The following is a 13,454-nucleotide window of genomic DNA, read 5'->3' as shown; positions in this document are numbered from 1 at the left end:
AAAGTTGTTCCTGAACCTTTTGTAAGGGTCGAACCCTTTTGGTTTGCTCTGGCCAAAACCAGAGCACAATAGAAGAAGGAGCAAATGAAAATAAAATCCCAAGCAAACAAAGAAAACCACAACCCTGCATAGAAAAAATGCATAAATTATCATTATTCTTGAGACAAATTGCCTTTTATCTCACTGCCAATGTAGATGTGTCATCAGTGCCTTTGAGCAACCCACATGAAGGCCCTAACCAGGCTGCAGAAGCTATAGTCAAGGACCCCTGCTGAATCTGAATATAAGCATGATTTCAAAATTCCTATTCTGTTTCATCTACTTCCTATCTTGCTTTTCCTTTATACATCTACACAACAAAAAATACTTGGCATTAACACTACAATATTAGTAGAAGATCAATAAACCCACTCAGAGCTGTCCTCTGCAAAGTGAGGATGACAAACTGTCTGGATTTCCATTACCTTACATTTGGAAAGTTTTTGCACCTCTTTGTTTAAAAAAACCCACAACCTCTTTGTTTAAACAAAACAAAACAAAACAAAACAAAACCAATAAGAAAAACCAAAAAAAAAAACCAAAAAAACCCCAACCCCCCAAAAAACCCCAAAACCAAACCAAACAAAAAAAAATAGAAATAAAAAAGAAAACAAAAAAAAACCCCAAAACAAACAAAAAACTCCACCAAAAATAAACAAACAAAAAAAAATTAGGTGAAAAAAATTAGAAATAGAAATTTTTACACAAAGTAAACTGTATCTATGTTGTGGACTGGGCTTCTGATCCTTTACTCTATCAGTAATTGAATTCCTAACACAAAGAAATATGTGAACATTTATTAATTGATCCTTTGTAGTCTTACTTCAGCAATAAAGAACTCACCAGAAATATCCTTTCAAGTTGATCTTGAATGTCTTTCATCCCTGGAAAAGCAGCGACCCCTTGAATCATTTCTACAAAGATACAACCCACTCCCCTACAGAAGGAAAAAAAAAAAAAAAAGGCAAGGTTAGAAAGATTTCTTATAGACCAAAAAGCCAACAACAATGTTTTTGTATCCTTTACCAGTATTTAAATAATTTTTGTTTTAATTGATGCCAGGTGGATGGACAGACATGTACATTTGCTAAAATGAGTGTGTACAAATGAACACTTCTCAGGTGTTTGAAGGAGGGTGTAGAGGGAGCAGGAATATGGTTGGTGAGTGTTGAGACCAATAAAGGCACAGCTGCTGATTTCTCTATTAGTGCTTCCCAAGCAGAACAGTCATGCTCCCAAAGAAACCCTGGAGATGGGGGAACGGCAGTGTGAGCATCCTTCGGAGAAGCTGAACAGGGACAGACCAAGGCCATGGAAGCACACTTAGCATAGGAGGAGGAGAATCTGGGAAAAGGTGAGTAAAAAGGAAAAGAGCTTGTGGCTGCCCACAAGCACTGAACTTAACTACCACCCAAATGCTTGGGGGATGTACTTGCTTGGACTTTCTTCTCCCTTCTTCCAGCACAAATGAAAGAAGCTCAAAGCCCACAGCTGCTGACCCCACTCCCTAGAAGCTTTGACTGAGAGATCCTGCAATGGGTCCTGCATGGTCCTCCATGGGCTCTGTCCTCTCCCCACAAGAGCCACCTCCTTTACAGCTCCTGTATTTGGTTCCCACACAACCTAGTCCACACGAGTCCCCCTCATCCCACTGAGTTAAGCCAGTGGCAGAAGTACTGGGAAACCAGACAGTAAAAATATCTGAGGCACACTAACTACAACAGAAAGAATGCATTCTCAAAGGCAGAGGAAAGCTTCTGTGACTCCATCTCAAATTCCAGATAAACTGTGAACTCCCTGCATCTCAAAAGGAAAGCAAATTACAAACTTGCACTTGTATCTCTTCCAGATGAAAACAGCTCAAGAGTTGCTTGTTCCCTCAGCAAAAATAATTTTAAGAGAAAACTTCCCTTTTGGCTATCAACAGGATGCAGAATTTGATGACATACTTCAACTTCTTCAATTACATTTTTCTGCATACATTTTTCTACAACTTTCATATGCAAACACCCACATATGCTGTACAACCGTGTCTGTGTAAGCAACCACACAAAAACACTCTCCACTCAAAGTAATAATATGTTTAAATCCCCAAAACATATCAAAATGAACTAGGAATTTGCAACACTAACTACAGCACCACCTCCCCCTAAAATTGAGAGTTTTGTTTCTGTATCAGAAAAATCCCAGCAATAACCTGTAATTTAACTTTGTTTTTAGAAGTAAATTATTTGGAATATAGTAATTACATACTTTTTCATTGCCTATGCATCATGATGATGCATTCAGAAAGCAGCATTTAATTTTAGGATTTGTGTGCATATATTGGTGAGGAAGTGGTTCTAGAATAAAACAACTGAATGAAAACAGGTCGTGTGTTTTCATTAAGACTGGAGCTGAGTACTTATAGATACCACTTAACTAAAAGTATCAGTAAATGACCTGTCCTTTACTCATCTCTCAGGCTTTGACAAATACCCAATAATGAAACAATTCTACATTCCAGGACAATGAGGGTTGATAGTCAAATTTTTGAAGAAGAAAATTAAATATATATTACCATTTTCCTATTCTACCACCCAGAGCTGAGATACACTAAGCAAAGCTTCTCGTGGCATAGAAAAGTGGAAGAAAACTCTAAGAAAGCACAGTTGCAGGCAAATTTTAGAATAATTCAGGTGTTTATAAAAGAGAGGTTAAAATTTATCTTCCATATGCTTCTGCTGGTTACTAAATGAACTGAATTGATTAAACTGCCATTCATCATTTAGTCTGGTTAGTGCTTCATTAGGCACAGATAGGCACAATATATCTTTGTCAAATGCTTATAAACAGTACCAGCATCTCAGGCAAGGAAAAAATCGAGATTTTAGCCAGGAGCCATTTATTCAAGATGAGCAATAAAACAATTGAACTTAGACTAAAGAAAAGAGGGTCACAGTTCTATTCTTGCAACCAGAAAACAGGCATTTGACTAAACCAGCATATCACTTGAGAGCATATACAAATCTGCAGAGAATCTTCATCTAGCTGTTTGAACAGAAATGTGATAAGGGCAGCAGGAAGATTTTGTCAAATTTTGCATTGTTTTACATTATTTATACATTTGTCCACTTTTACTGGTTCTGACACAAATATAAGCAAAACAAACAAAAAAAAAAACCCAAAACAAACCAAGTAAGAACAGCAAGCAAAACTGAAGAAAAATTTCCTGCTTGGAAAGAAGAATCCTATTATATATCCTATATCCTATTATATGTCTTGGACTCTAGTACACCCTAGAATTCCATTTAGTGACAAGCTGAAATAAAAGACTACTGGAGTTAAACAACACCTAAAACAAAAATCAAAAGGGTATTATAATCATTGGGGAGAGAAATTATAAGCAACCTTCAAGATTTGAGCTGGAAGACTTCTGTTCCTTTCAGCCCACTTGAAAATTAAGCTTATGTTTGGCTTCAAAGGTTATGGTGTTCAGCACATTGACGAGTAAGTCAATAGAAAGACAAGTTTACATGAATATTAAAAAAAGGAAAATAGTAATACAGAAAAATATTACATTGAACTAGGAAATAGGTAGGAAAGACCCAGAAAGCCATAACAGCATATACAGGATTGAAGATGACTGGATGGTATTTTAGATGTCATAGTGGTATTGTTGAATTTTAGGATCACAGTAAGTAGAAACTTGAGTCTGTAATAGGATCCCTGCATTGCAAACTGTAAGTGCACACACTGCAAACAAGAAAATAAATAACACCTCTGCAAGGCCTTGAAATTTTGTCTTGTTTTTGTAGACCTCACAAACTTTTAAACAGTTTAGAGATGTCTTTGAACAAAGCAAAATCTATTATAATGTCAGAAAAACTGGGTTTTGAGGAAAAAAAAAAAAGAAAATTATGTCATTCCTGGCTACAAGAAAACCCAAGGGACAAGGGAGAATGTGATGACTCTGTATTTAAAATTATGCAAAACTAAGGACGGGGAAGAACTGATTAGGATTTTAATGGTTCCCAGAATGGTAGGTAGATCCAAAATAGTATAACTAGAAATAGCAGAATGCCTTTGGGAAGTAGAAATTTTAGGGTGAGTGTTAGGGAAATACAATTAATAATTGTGCTATATACCAGTCTCCCAATGGACTTGAAGCCCAGTTACAGTCATGGAAAACTAGACAAGCTGAAATACTTAAGAATATTCTTCAGGAAACAGACTTGCACTGGGGACAGGATGATCTCATACACCAGTCCCAGCTCTAGTTTCAATGACACAAAGATTACTTTTGAAATATGAAACAGCGGCTTTAAGGTGCATGCATCTCCAAGGGTGTGTTATTTAAGTAAATTTGTGCACATTCAGCATACATTGACATTTTCAGGAAGCACATATAAATAATTTTTGACAAAAGAATATTACCTTAACAAATTTTGGTGTATTAAGTTTGGATTTTCCTACTCTCTTTTTAGGACTTCTGAGTTTGGATAAATAAGCCAAATGCCGCTATGTTGTTCTAAGATCTTTCCAATGCAAAGGCATAGGATGAACTTGCAAAGTAAAAGTGACAGCCATATAATGCTGAAATGGGTGGTTTACTCTCTGATGACAAAAAGCATGACTAAACCTATTGATATATTGATGAAACCATACATGGCCATGCCATCTAATATTGCTCTTCTATTGTCCTGCTTAATTTCCTGGGACTCTGGCTGTCACTGTACAGCCTTATACAGAGTAAGAGTTCCTAGCCCAACTGAATGGCTTCTCTTGCATTTGAATTGACACAGTAAATGAGCCTGTAAAAATTAAGTTGAACACCTCAGGAACCTTCTTTTTTGTTTGTTTGTTTGGTTTGTTTGTTTGTTTGTTTGTTTTTCTGCACAACTTCTATAATTCAGAAGAGTATCCCCTTAAAATGAACTTGCTTACTGGTGGATTGGTTTTATGTGTTTGGCTTACAGATTCACATTCCTTTCTCTGTGTAACAAAGATCCTTATTGCTACAAGAATCTCCAGCATATCTGTACTTGAATACTGTAAAACAAACAAAAAGAAGCATAACAGCTTTGGTAAGGCACAATATATAAGGGATGGTTCCTTCAGATAATATTATAGCTTTTCTTGATGGAGCCATAAAACAAAGTACAGACACAGTCCAGAAAGAGGAGCTGTTTCCAAACCAAGTTTTAGTTTGTACTTAAATCAAGTATATAGAAACCCTATATTTCTACTACTTATGTTTTAAAATGTTGAATATTCTGCCTTGAGCAGATCTGCTTTGTAGCAGGCTCAGTGCAGGTGATAATATTCGGCATGACCTTTGTAGTGAAAACCTTTGCTGAGTCTTCACATAATATTTTTATCTAGTCATTAAGCTTGTTTTCTGTGTGCAAAGTCTGGCTTCAGAAGGGGAAGGCATTTTATGAAAGCCAAGTAATTCCTTTCAGTAATCCCTGGTGAGATTTCTGAAATTCAAAGGAACAACAGAGTTTTCATTCAAGCTTCTCAAACTACACAGTGTTTGTAATGTTAAATATATCAGAATTAAAAGCAAACAGACAAACAAACAAAAACACAAACAAAACCGACAAAACCTACGCACACTCCCCTTCAAAATCCTGCTGCTTTACTTTTTTATGGATTTGTCTCCAAGATGTAATACTGTAGCATCTTCCATAAAATCCTAGTAAATATACATGTTGTAAGGGCAAAGAGATTTTTATCTTGTCTGATTTATTCAGGGAAAAAAGGTTTCTTTATCATGTTTCTTTATCATCCTTCTTATGAACACAATGATGAAAACAAATTTTGGGGGAAAGGAATGTAAAGCAAGGGACTTTTTTCTCCTTAACTGACAAAAATCTGATTTATTTCTACTGCGGCAGACTGCTGGCATACCCACAAAAGCTGAAGTTGGTTGGAATTTGTCTTTCATGAACATGTCTGTTCATGTTGGTTGGAATTTGTCTTTCTTTGATATATAAGAAATAACATCTAATGGATGATACAGTCTGATAAAAATACAGTGGCAATAAGACAAACAGCAGTTGTCACATCAGAAGTAATAAGTGAACCAAAATTTCCCTTTCATGATGACAAAAAACATTAAAATTTGTGCAGGAAGCATATGCAATGAATGAAAATTAATTTACTTGATAACTCAAGGTATTTCTTTGCAGTCAGACTTGAAGGTATTGTTATTCTCTCTTACAACAGAATAGAGTGGTCATGTTCTTGCATGTGTCACTGAATACCTAGAAATAAAAGCTCCCGAATTTTTTTGCTTTGTAGCAATAAACACTATATTCATGAAGAATTAAAATGTACATGATCCCTTCTTGTGGGATTCTTTTTATTGTACTCACAGCAGTAAGCTCAAGTCACATCAGAAGTATCTGCATCCAGATACTTTTATAATGTACTTTCCCTACACACATGAAACGTATTTCTAGCAATGAAAAAGTAACAGTAAATCTGATGTTGCAAATGGATAAAAGTGGTTTTCAGATTTCAGCATTTCAGGCAGTGAAATGTGCTTTTCCTAACTACAGACCCAGACACTTCCTCATGTCCTCACACGCAGCATTTCTATGAATCTCAGTCTACAGGATTTTCCAATCAAAAGCTAATTCAGCTGATAGAACTTTAGAAGAACTCACTGACAGTGAGAGAAATTTAATTAAAAATACCTTTACAGTTACTGCAATACTGCCCTAATACCCTAATCCTACACATTAGCATTTCTTTGGAGTGGAAGTCATAATCCTGAGGAACATCAAGGGCAAAAGAGATAATTTGCTCAATGCTGTTTTCTCTCTCAGGCCCCAAGAAGTATTTCTTCAGGGCATACTGGGACTATTGCTCTCACATTTCTCTCATTGCAAACTATTTACAAGAGAAACAGGATTAAAATGCCTTTGTAATGTCCCCCGTGTAAAAACCATAATTTGGAGCATTTGTGTCTAAGACAAAATCCATTTTTATGTAATGAATGTCTTAATTATGGTTGCAGGTCTTCATTGGTCAAATATTCATGAAAGCATGCATGGAACAACAGTGAGCACTCAAATCCACACTCTTAGCAGGCTATGTGTGAAAAGTCGTGTGTTCTCACATACCATTTAATTTTCTAATAATAGGATAGAAAAACTCCATGTGAACAGGTTTCCCTAAATTAAGTTCAGATTTGAAATCATGTATAACAACCTAGATGCAACAAAGTTAAATACAGGTGATTTAAGAAGCAATTTTGTAACATTTTACTGACCTACTTTTTAATTTATTTCTTCCACAATACTAAACATAGCTGATGCTAGATAAAAAAAGTGAGTTTAAAATATATCCCAGCCCATAACTGCTTAGGTTACCTGTACTGTGATTCACAGTGTATTTTTTTATAAAGAAAAAACCAGAATATGCAAAAAAATTGCCAGCTGTTAGCAAACACAGTTTAAAGACAGCTGCACTTCAAAATAAAATATCCCTAGTGACTTCTTGATGTAAGCAACCCAGATGTAGCAGCAGTGCATGCATTACCAGAATCAAATGGATTTAATAGCCTCTTTAAATTGCTTCATTTACAAATATTATATTCTTCCTGTAAGGAACAAATAGAATAGGTTAATTTAGGGATTTTTTCCCTATGTTTCCGTGTTACTTATATATAGGTTTTAGTAATCCATAAACCCTTTATGTGTTGAAGCTTATTTTCCTTGCATTGATTTTCAAAGGACTGTGAAATTCAAGGATTAGGACAAGTTACACCAGAGGCAATGCAAAACCATTTTCTTAGCCACTAGTAAGTCCCCATCAAGGGAAAAAAAAAAAAGAGCTATATCAAAGGTTATCACAACTCTTTGATGCAGTTGTGGGTAGTATAATACATTCATATAATGCTGCTGTATCAAATGCTGTCAGCAGTAAATCACAAAGCCTGACATGCTGATTTCCATCACCAGCCTGACACCACTAGTGCATGTACATCTTCATTAATATTATTTTAATGCCAGTGGCTATTTAAAAAAGAATGCAGGAGAATGTAACATTGCATGTGGATCATTAGCTTTTAGTTACTATTCTAATTCTCTACACCAGCAAATGAAGTGTAAAAATAGCCTGCAGCCTCTGCCACCTGCTTCCCAGCCACTGTCCAGTGGTTAATATTTGGACTCTTTTTTTCATGCAGCTGGTCTTCTACTCTGTGGGAGCCTCACTTTCTGTTCCCGGGGAACCACCATGAAATGTCATTTATCATGGCTATAGAAAAAGCCCTGTGACCTTATTTTTTTTCCTTTTCTCTAAATAGAGGAAACAGCTGTGCTTTCTACCTTAACATTATTTAAATATTTAGTGAAGTGGCTGCCTAGTTTTGTCATCATGTAGATCATCAACAATGACACAGGAGAGCACACACTATCTGCCATAAGGACATAATGCCAGTAATTGCATTAAAATGCTAATGCTACAAACACACTTTTGATAACAAATTACCAAATTATCTTGGAAGCTGATGGTAGACAGGTTTCTCCACGTCTCCCTTCCTCCCACTCTGGGAAGCTACTAAATGGCTTTAATGTAATTATGGCTCAGCTCTGCACAGCCATTGTGTAAGCACAGCCCCAAGGCTGCCTGGGCTCCAGCAGAGCTCACTGTCAGATGGGCCAAGTAGGCACAAGTGACCTTAGCAGGGAGCTACACCTCTCACAATCAAACTGGAAGTGCTGTCTCAGACAAGCCAGCACAGCACGGAAGTAAAAATCTAAAGCCCTTCTGTCACACACAGTACACATTTGCTCTCATCTGATTTCTGATGGGGCAGAGGCTGCACAAATTGCTACCATGTGAAAGAAACTGTATTACCAGGTCCCTTTCTCCGTTCCTCAGTTTGTACAGGGCAGAAAAAAATATTTTGAGGGCTTCAGATTGAGTACAAGAGGAATATGACATTGTTTTTCATTTGAAACAGAACACACCACCTCTGACCCCTGAGCACCTGGATTTTTTTTAGGCCTCTACAAAATGCTCTGTGCAAGAGAACATCATTTCTTGATATCATAGAAGATGTAACTATTGTGTTCTTCCCCAATACTCGAGTCATTTTTGTCAGAAAACAAAATAATGACCTGGATTGCTGAAGTAGCATTTAAAGTCCTTCCTTGATCTTCCCTGCTGCCCATGTAATTTGAATATAAACGTGTTATTAGGAAGGACATGCGCAGTGTGCAGGTGCAGTAACTTTTAAATGCTTTTAATTAGCTACATGACTTAATCTTTATTACAGGAACACCACATATTTTGATTGGACCTTCTAATAGCTCTTTCATCATTGGGGGGAATGTTAAAATATCTATTTTTGACAAGCTATTGAACTTTGGAAAAAGACATTTTTTACTTGTGGAAAAATTTTAAGCAACAATAAAAATGTTTTTAAATCCTTTGTTCAGTTTCACAGTGCAGTTTTTTTTTTTTAATTGGGAGAAGTTAAAAAATATTTTAAAGTTTAAAAAAATATTGCTTTGACTAAAAGAAAGCATTTTAAAGTGCTTTTTGAGCAGTTTGCCCTATTAAAGCATTAATGTTTTTCTTTAGCAGTTTCCATATACTCTGTAATTTACTGACTCACGTATGTGCAGACATGCACAAGTACACGTGACTCAAGAACTGAACAAATGTAGAGGCAACTATGAGAAGGGGAGCAGGAAGGACTGTTTATCTCTCCCAGCTATTTCCATCCTCTCAGTCAGTTGTCCTGCCTCATCCCAAGCAAGATGAGCTTCTTGCTGGGGGTGTCTGAGGTGTTACTTGGAAAAGAGGTGATTGTAGAACATCAGGAGCAGATGGGCTGCAGAGATTATATGCAACCAGTGAAGACACTAGGTTCAACCTGGTATTTAGGAAAAAAGGACGGTTTTAGGATAGATGAGAAACTGAGATGCGGAAGGAAATTATTTTAGACCTGTGAAGTGGAGAATGGTCTGAGGAAAACCAGACAATTGATATAGAAGATGCTGCTTTTGCCTCTCTGGCACACTTGTAATATCACAGTGGTCACATTTGGAGTTTTCTCACTGTCCCTTTCTTAGCTCTTGGTTCACCTTCCCTTAGAGCTCAGGGAACTGCAGCAGCCAGGGCCCAGTTATACACACCACTCACTCCAGTGTTAGATATTCTAGTATTTATACTCAGTAACCCCTTCACATGAAACAATCCTGTGATTTCTAAATCATGCCCCAAGGGGTCAAGATTTTCAGGAAAACATGTTTTTATCCCATAATCTCTGATTTCAGCTACAGAACTAAATACAACCTCATATTTAGCTCCCTTACCCAGCCAAAAACATTTCCTGCTAGGTCTTCAGTTTCAATATTACACTGCAAGATTACCTTAACAATATTATTCATACACCATATGAAAACATAAGGTGTTTTTAACCTTATCTTACAGTTATCTCTAGATTTTAATATAATCATGATTCTAACTTTTGTTTGCCTGTATTAAAGAAAGATATTTTAATGAACTGCAAAAAGAATTACTGTGTTTTTCTGAAAATTCCTCAGTATAATTTTTTCTCAAATGAATGAGTTGTAAAGGTTTGAAAAGTCAAACATGCATTAAAAAATCAAAACCAAAACCAACCAACCAATCAAAAAAAACAAAAAACCTCAAAGCGAACAATCAACCAAACAAAGCAAAACCCAAACATATTCCAGAGCATCTTCCTTTCTTTGTAAGGAAGAGGGGTTTTTTCCATATTTCAGAATTTGTACAGATTACAGAGATCCTATCACCTCAAAACCTACAGAATAAATGAAGGACTTCCAGCTTGGTTTTTAATAGTCTGAAAACCAAATACCTTCCTTGATCCTTGTTCAACACAGGACTAAATGATGTAATCAAAAATGAGCAAGGGGATATATATTGTACAAATCAAACTACTCCTCTAAACCTGCAAGTCTAAATAAAATCTGTAGGTTTGAAAGAAAAGTATTCAACAATATTTACTGCTACCAAATACAGCAGATTTAAGAACTGAGTTTTATGTTCAAAACCAGAGAATTCTGGTTTTCTTCTTCCTACAAGTGGGCATGGTGAAAGTCAATCTTTTGCAAAACAAGTGTCATATCCTATGGAAGTACCACACAAGACTACAAAAGTCAGACTACAGTCTCTTGCAAAGCACCAGTGGGTGCTGTATCAACAGCTGGTAGCAGCTGCCAGCCAGTGGAGTGGCAGGAGGGGATTCCTTCAGGAGATACTGCATGAACCACACATGTCACTACACATATGTTTTTTACCCTGTACCAATGACCCCACTACATACTTGGTTTACACGTCTCAAAAAAACCAAGAGCTAAAGCATCTACATGGAGTCTTCTCATCTGCACTCACCACATGTCAAGGCAGGTGGAATATTCTGTTGATCCCAGAAGGACATCTGGAGGCCTGTACCATAGGGTTACCACTTCATTGGAATATGTATGACTAGGAACTGATTTAGCTCTTGCAAGACCTGTGGGGTAAACACAAATAAATTCATGTCAACAAAGAAAAGAAATACTTTGCTGTACAGTTACAATCTAAAAGGACATATCAGCACCTATCATGTGATGTGACAGGCATGTTGCAAGAGTGTTTTTCTTCTAGAACTGGAGTACTTTACTTAATGTAGCATCTATCATTAAGTACCTGGCTAAACAGAGCTGTGAATATTATGAAGGGTTAATAAAACATGCTTTTCATAATGGCAACCACAGGCCCAGGAGAGGTGCAAAGATATACTGTGGTATACCTAAATAAAAGACAAATAAACAAAGATTTTCACTGCCATTAACTGCTCATCCTGGGGCATGAATAGTCTTCCATTTCAGTGTTATTTAGAAAAAGAAAATGAAAAGGAAACTCCCAGACAAATGATGCCACAGATAAGATTTGGCTTCTTAGGAAAAGCGAAGGAAACCTCCAACAGCTTGCACTGCAAAGCCCAGCCTGCTTATTCAAGTTTACGTTTGAAAGCTGTAGACACACTTACACATTACCATTCAAATAAATATTAATATTGCAGCAATACAGCAGAAAGTGGTATGTGAAAAATTCCTCTCTCTCAAGACTTGCATATTGGCAGTGCTCCAATTTCAGAAATCATTTCAATAAAATCTGTGGCCTACTAAAGATATAATATTTACAATAATTGCATTTTAAGCCTGTCAGTCATTTAAAATAATTCACATTACTACACAATCTATGTAAAAGAGAGATCATCGTATGCTAAACCAAGAAGTTTACAAGTATGTTTCTGCTACCGAGGACTCTCTCCTCCAGAAAATGGAAAAAGATCTTCAGGCCTAAGATGACTCTTCCTATCATAGGCCTGCAAATGCTTTTTCCAAATTACCTGATCCTAGCTACTGTCTTGAGAATGTCCACTTCCTTGCTGGGAACACTGGACATGCACAAGTAATGGAAATCAGGAGAATGCAGTACTGGGTGCTTTTTTGTGTCTTCCTGAACTACTGGTTTTCCTTTCAGAAAACAAATGGAATTACTATAACAGAAGGTCATGTTTTACACCTTACAGAAACAAAGAAGCAAAGTCATACACTCAGAAAGGAATAAGCAACATGAGAATTCCCAAAAGTGTGCAGAAGAGAGTCCTTTGCCCCTTTCTTCTTAACACACTAGAAAAGCTATTTTTGAACATTTACTGTCAGTGAATACATCTCCATAGCAATGATGGCCAATCTTGCCAGCAGACTGCATTATCAGCTGATTATAGCAATTACACCAGTGTAGGGGAATAATATTATTGTATGCTATGATCCCTTCTTTTAAAAATTACATTTGAAACATGAATACCTATTCTTTAAATTTGCAGACCTTCACTTCTTTAAGGTTTGTGCACCTGTCCATCAGCTTGATGAACAAGTTGGCTTACAAAAACATCCCAGGGTTGGCCAGGTACAGGGCCAAAGAGGCCAGAGGAGAGGTCCCATCACGTGTTCCACAGTGTCTCTGCCTGCAGATTAAGGTTTTTGCTTCTAGGAAACCAGAAACCACCAACAGCTCTAACTAGTGAGCAGTTCTTATTCCTGGCACCATTAACAAGCCTGAGTTTCTGTGCATCTGTATCCCATGTGACTAAACTGAAACAGTTTTCCCTGCATTTGTGGATATGGATCTACTACTATTAAGCAATATAAAAATTATGAAAGGATTTGAGAAGTCTGGATGGTGAATGATTCCATCCTTTTTGCCTTTCTGTGCCCTCCCCATTAGTCTTGTCTGAGGAATACTAAATTTGTTGGCAAATTCTAATCTACCAAGCTTTCATAGGAGAAGAGGCATAACCAAGCAGGGGGAAAGGCCTCTTGAAGAAAAAACATCATGTTTTTTCGGCGAAATAGTCAAAAAACTTTAGACCT

At 36.8% G+C, this 13,454-nt stretch overlaps 1 protein-coding gene across 5 annotated transcripts in view; it reads right to left on the bottom strand.

Moving 5' to 3' along the window:
* The window catches only part of CDK14 (cyclin dependent kinase 14), a 313,650-nt gene that overhangs the window by 121,242 nt on the left and 178,954 nt on the right, over window positions 1–13,454 (bottom strand). For all 5 annotated transcript variants that reach the window (XM_038128378.1, XM_038128382.1, XM_038128380.1 and 2 more), the window contains 2 exons: window positions 11,425–11,545; window positions 883–976 (listed from right to left, as the gene is read on the bottom strand). In XM_038128378.1, coding sequence (XP_037984306.1) covers window positions 883–976; window positions 11,425–11,545 — 215 coding nt within the window. The remainder of the gene's footprint in view (window positions 1–882; window positions 977–11,424; window positions 11,546–13,454) is intronic.

This window comes from Motacilla alba, chromosome 2, assembly GCF_015832195.1.
Source record: "Motacilla alba alba isolate MOTALB_02 chromosome 2, Motacilla_alba_V1.0_pri, whole genome shotgun sequence".
Lineage (NCBI taxonomy): Eukaryota > Metazoa > Chordata > Aves > Passeriformes > Motacillidae > Motacilla > Motacilla alba.
Note: the sequence above shows the minus strand (reverse complement) of the source record. Positions and strands in the feature narration are given on the sequence as shown.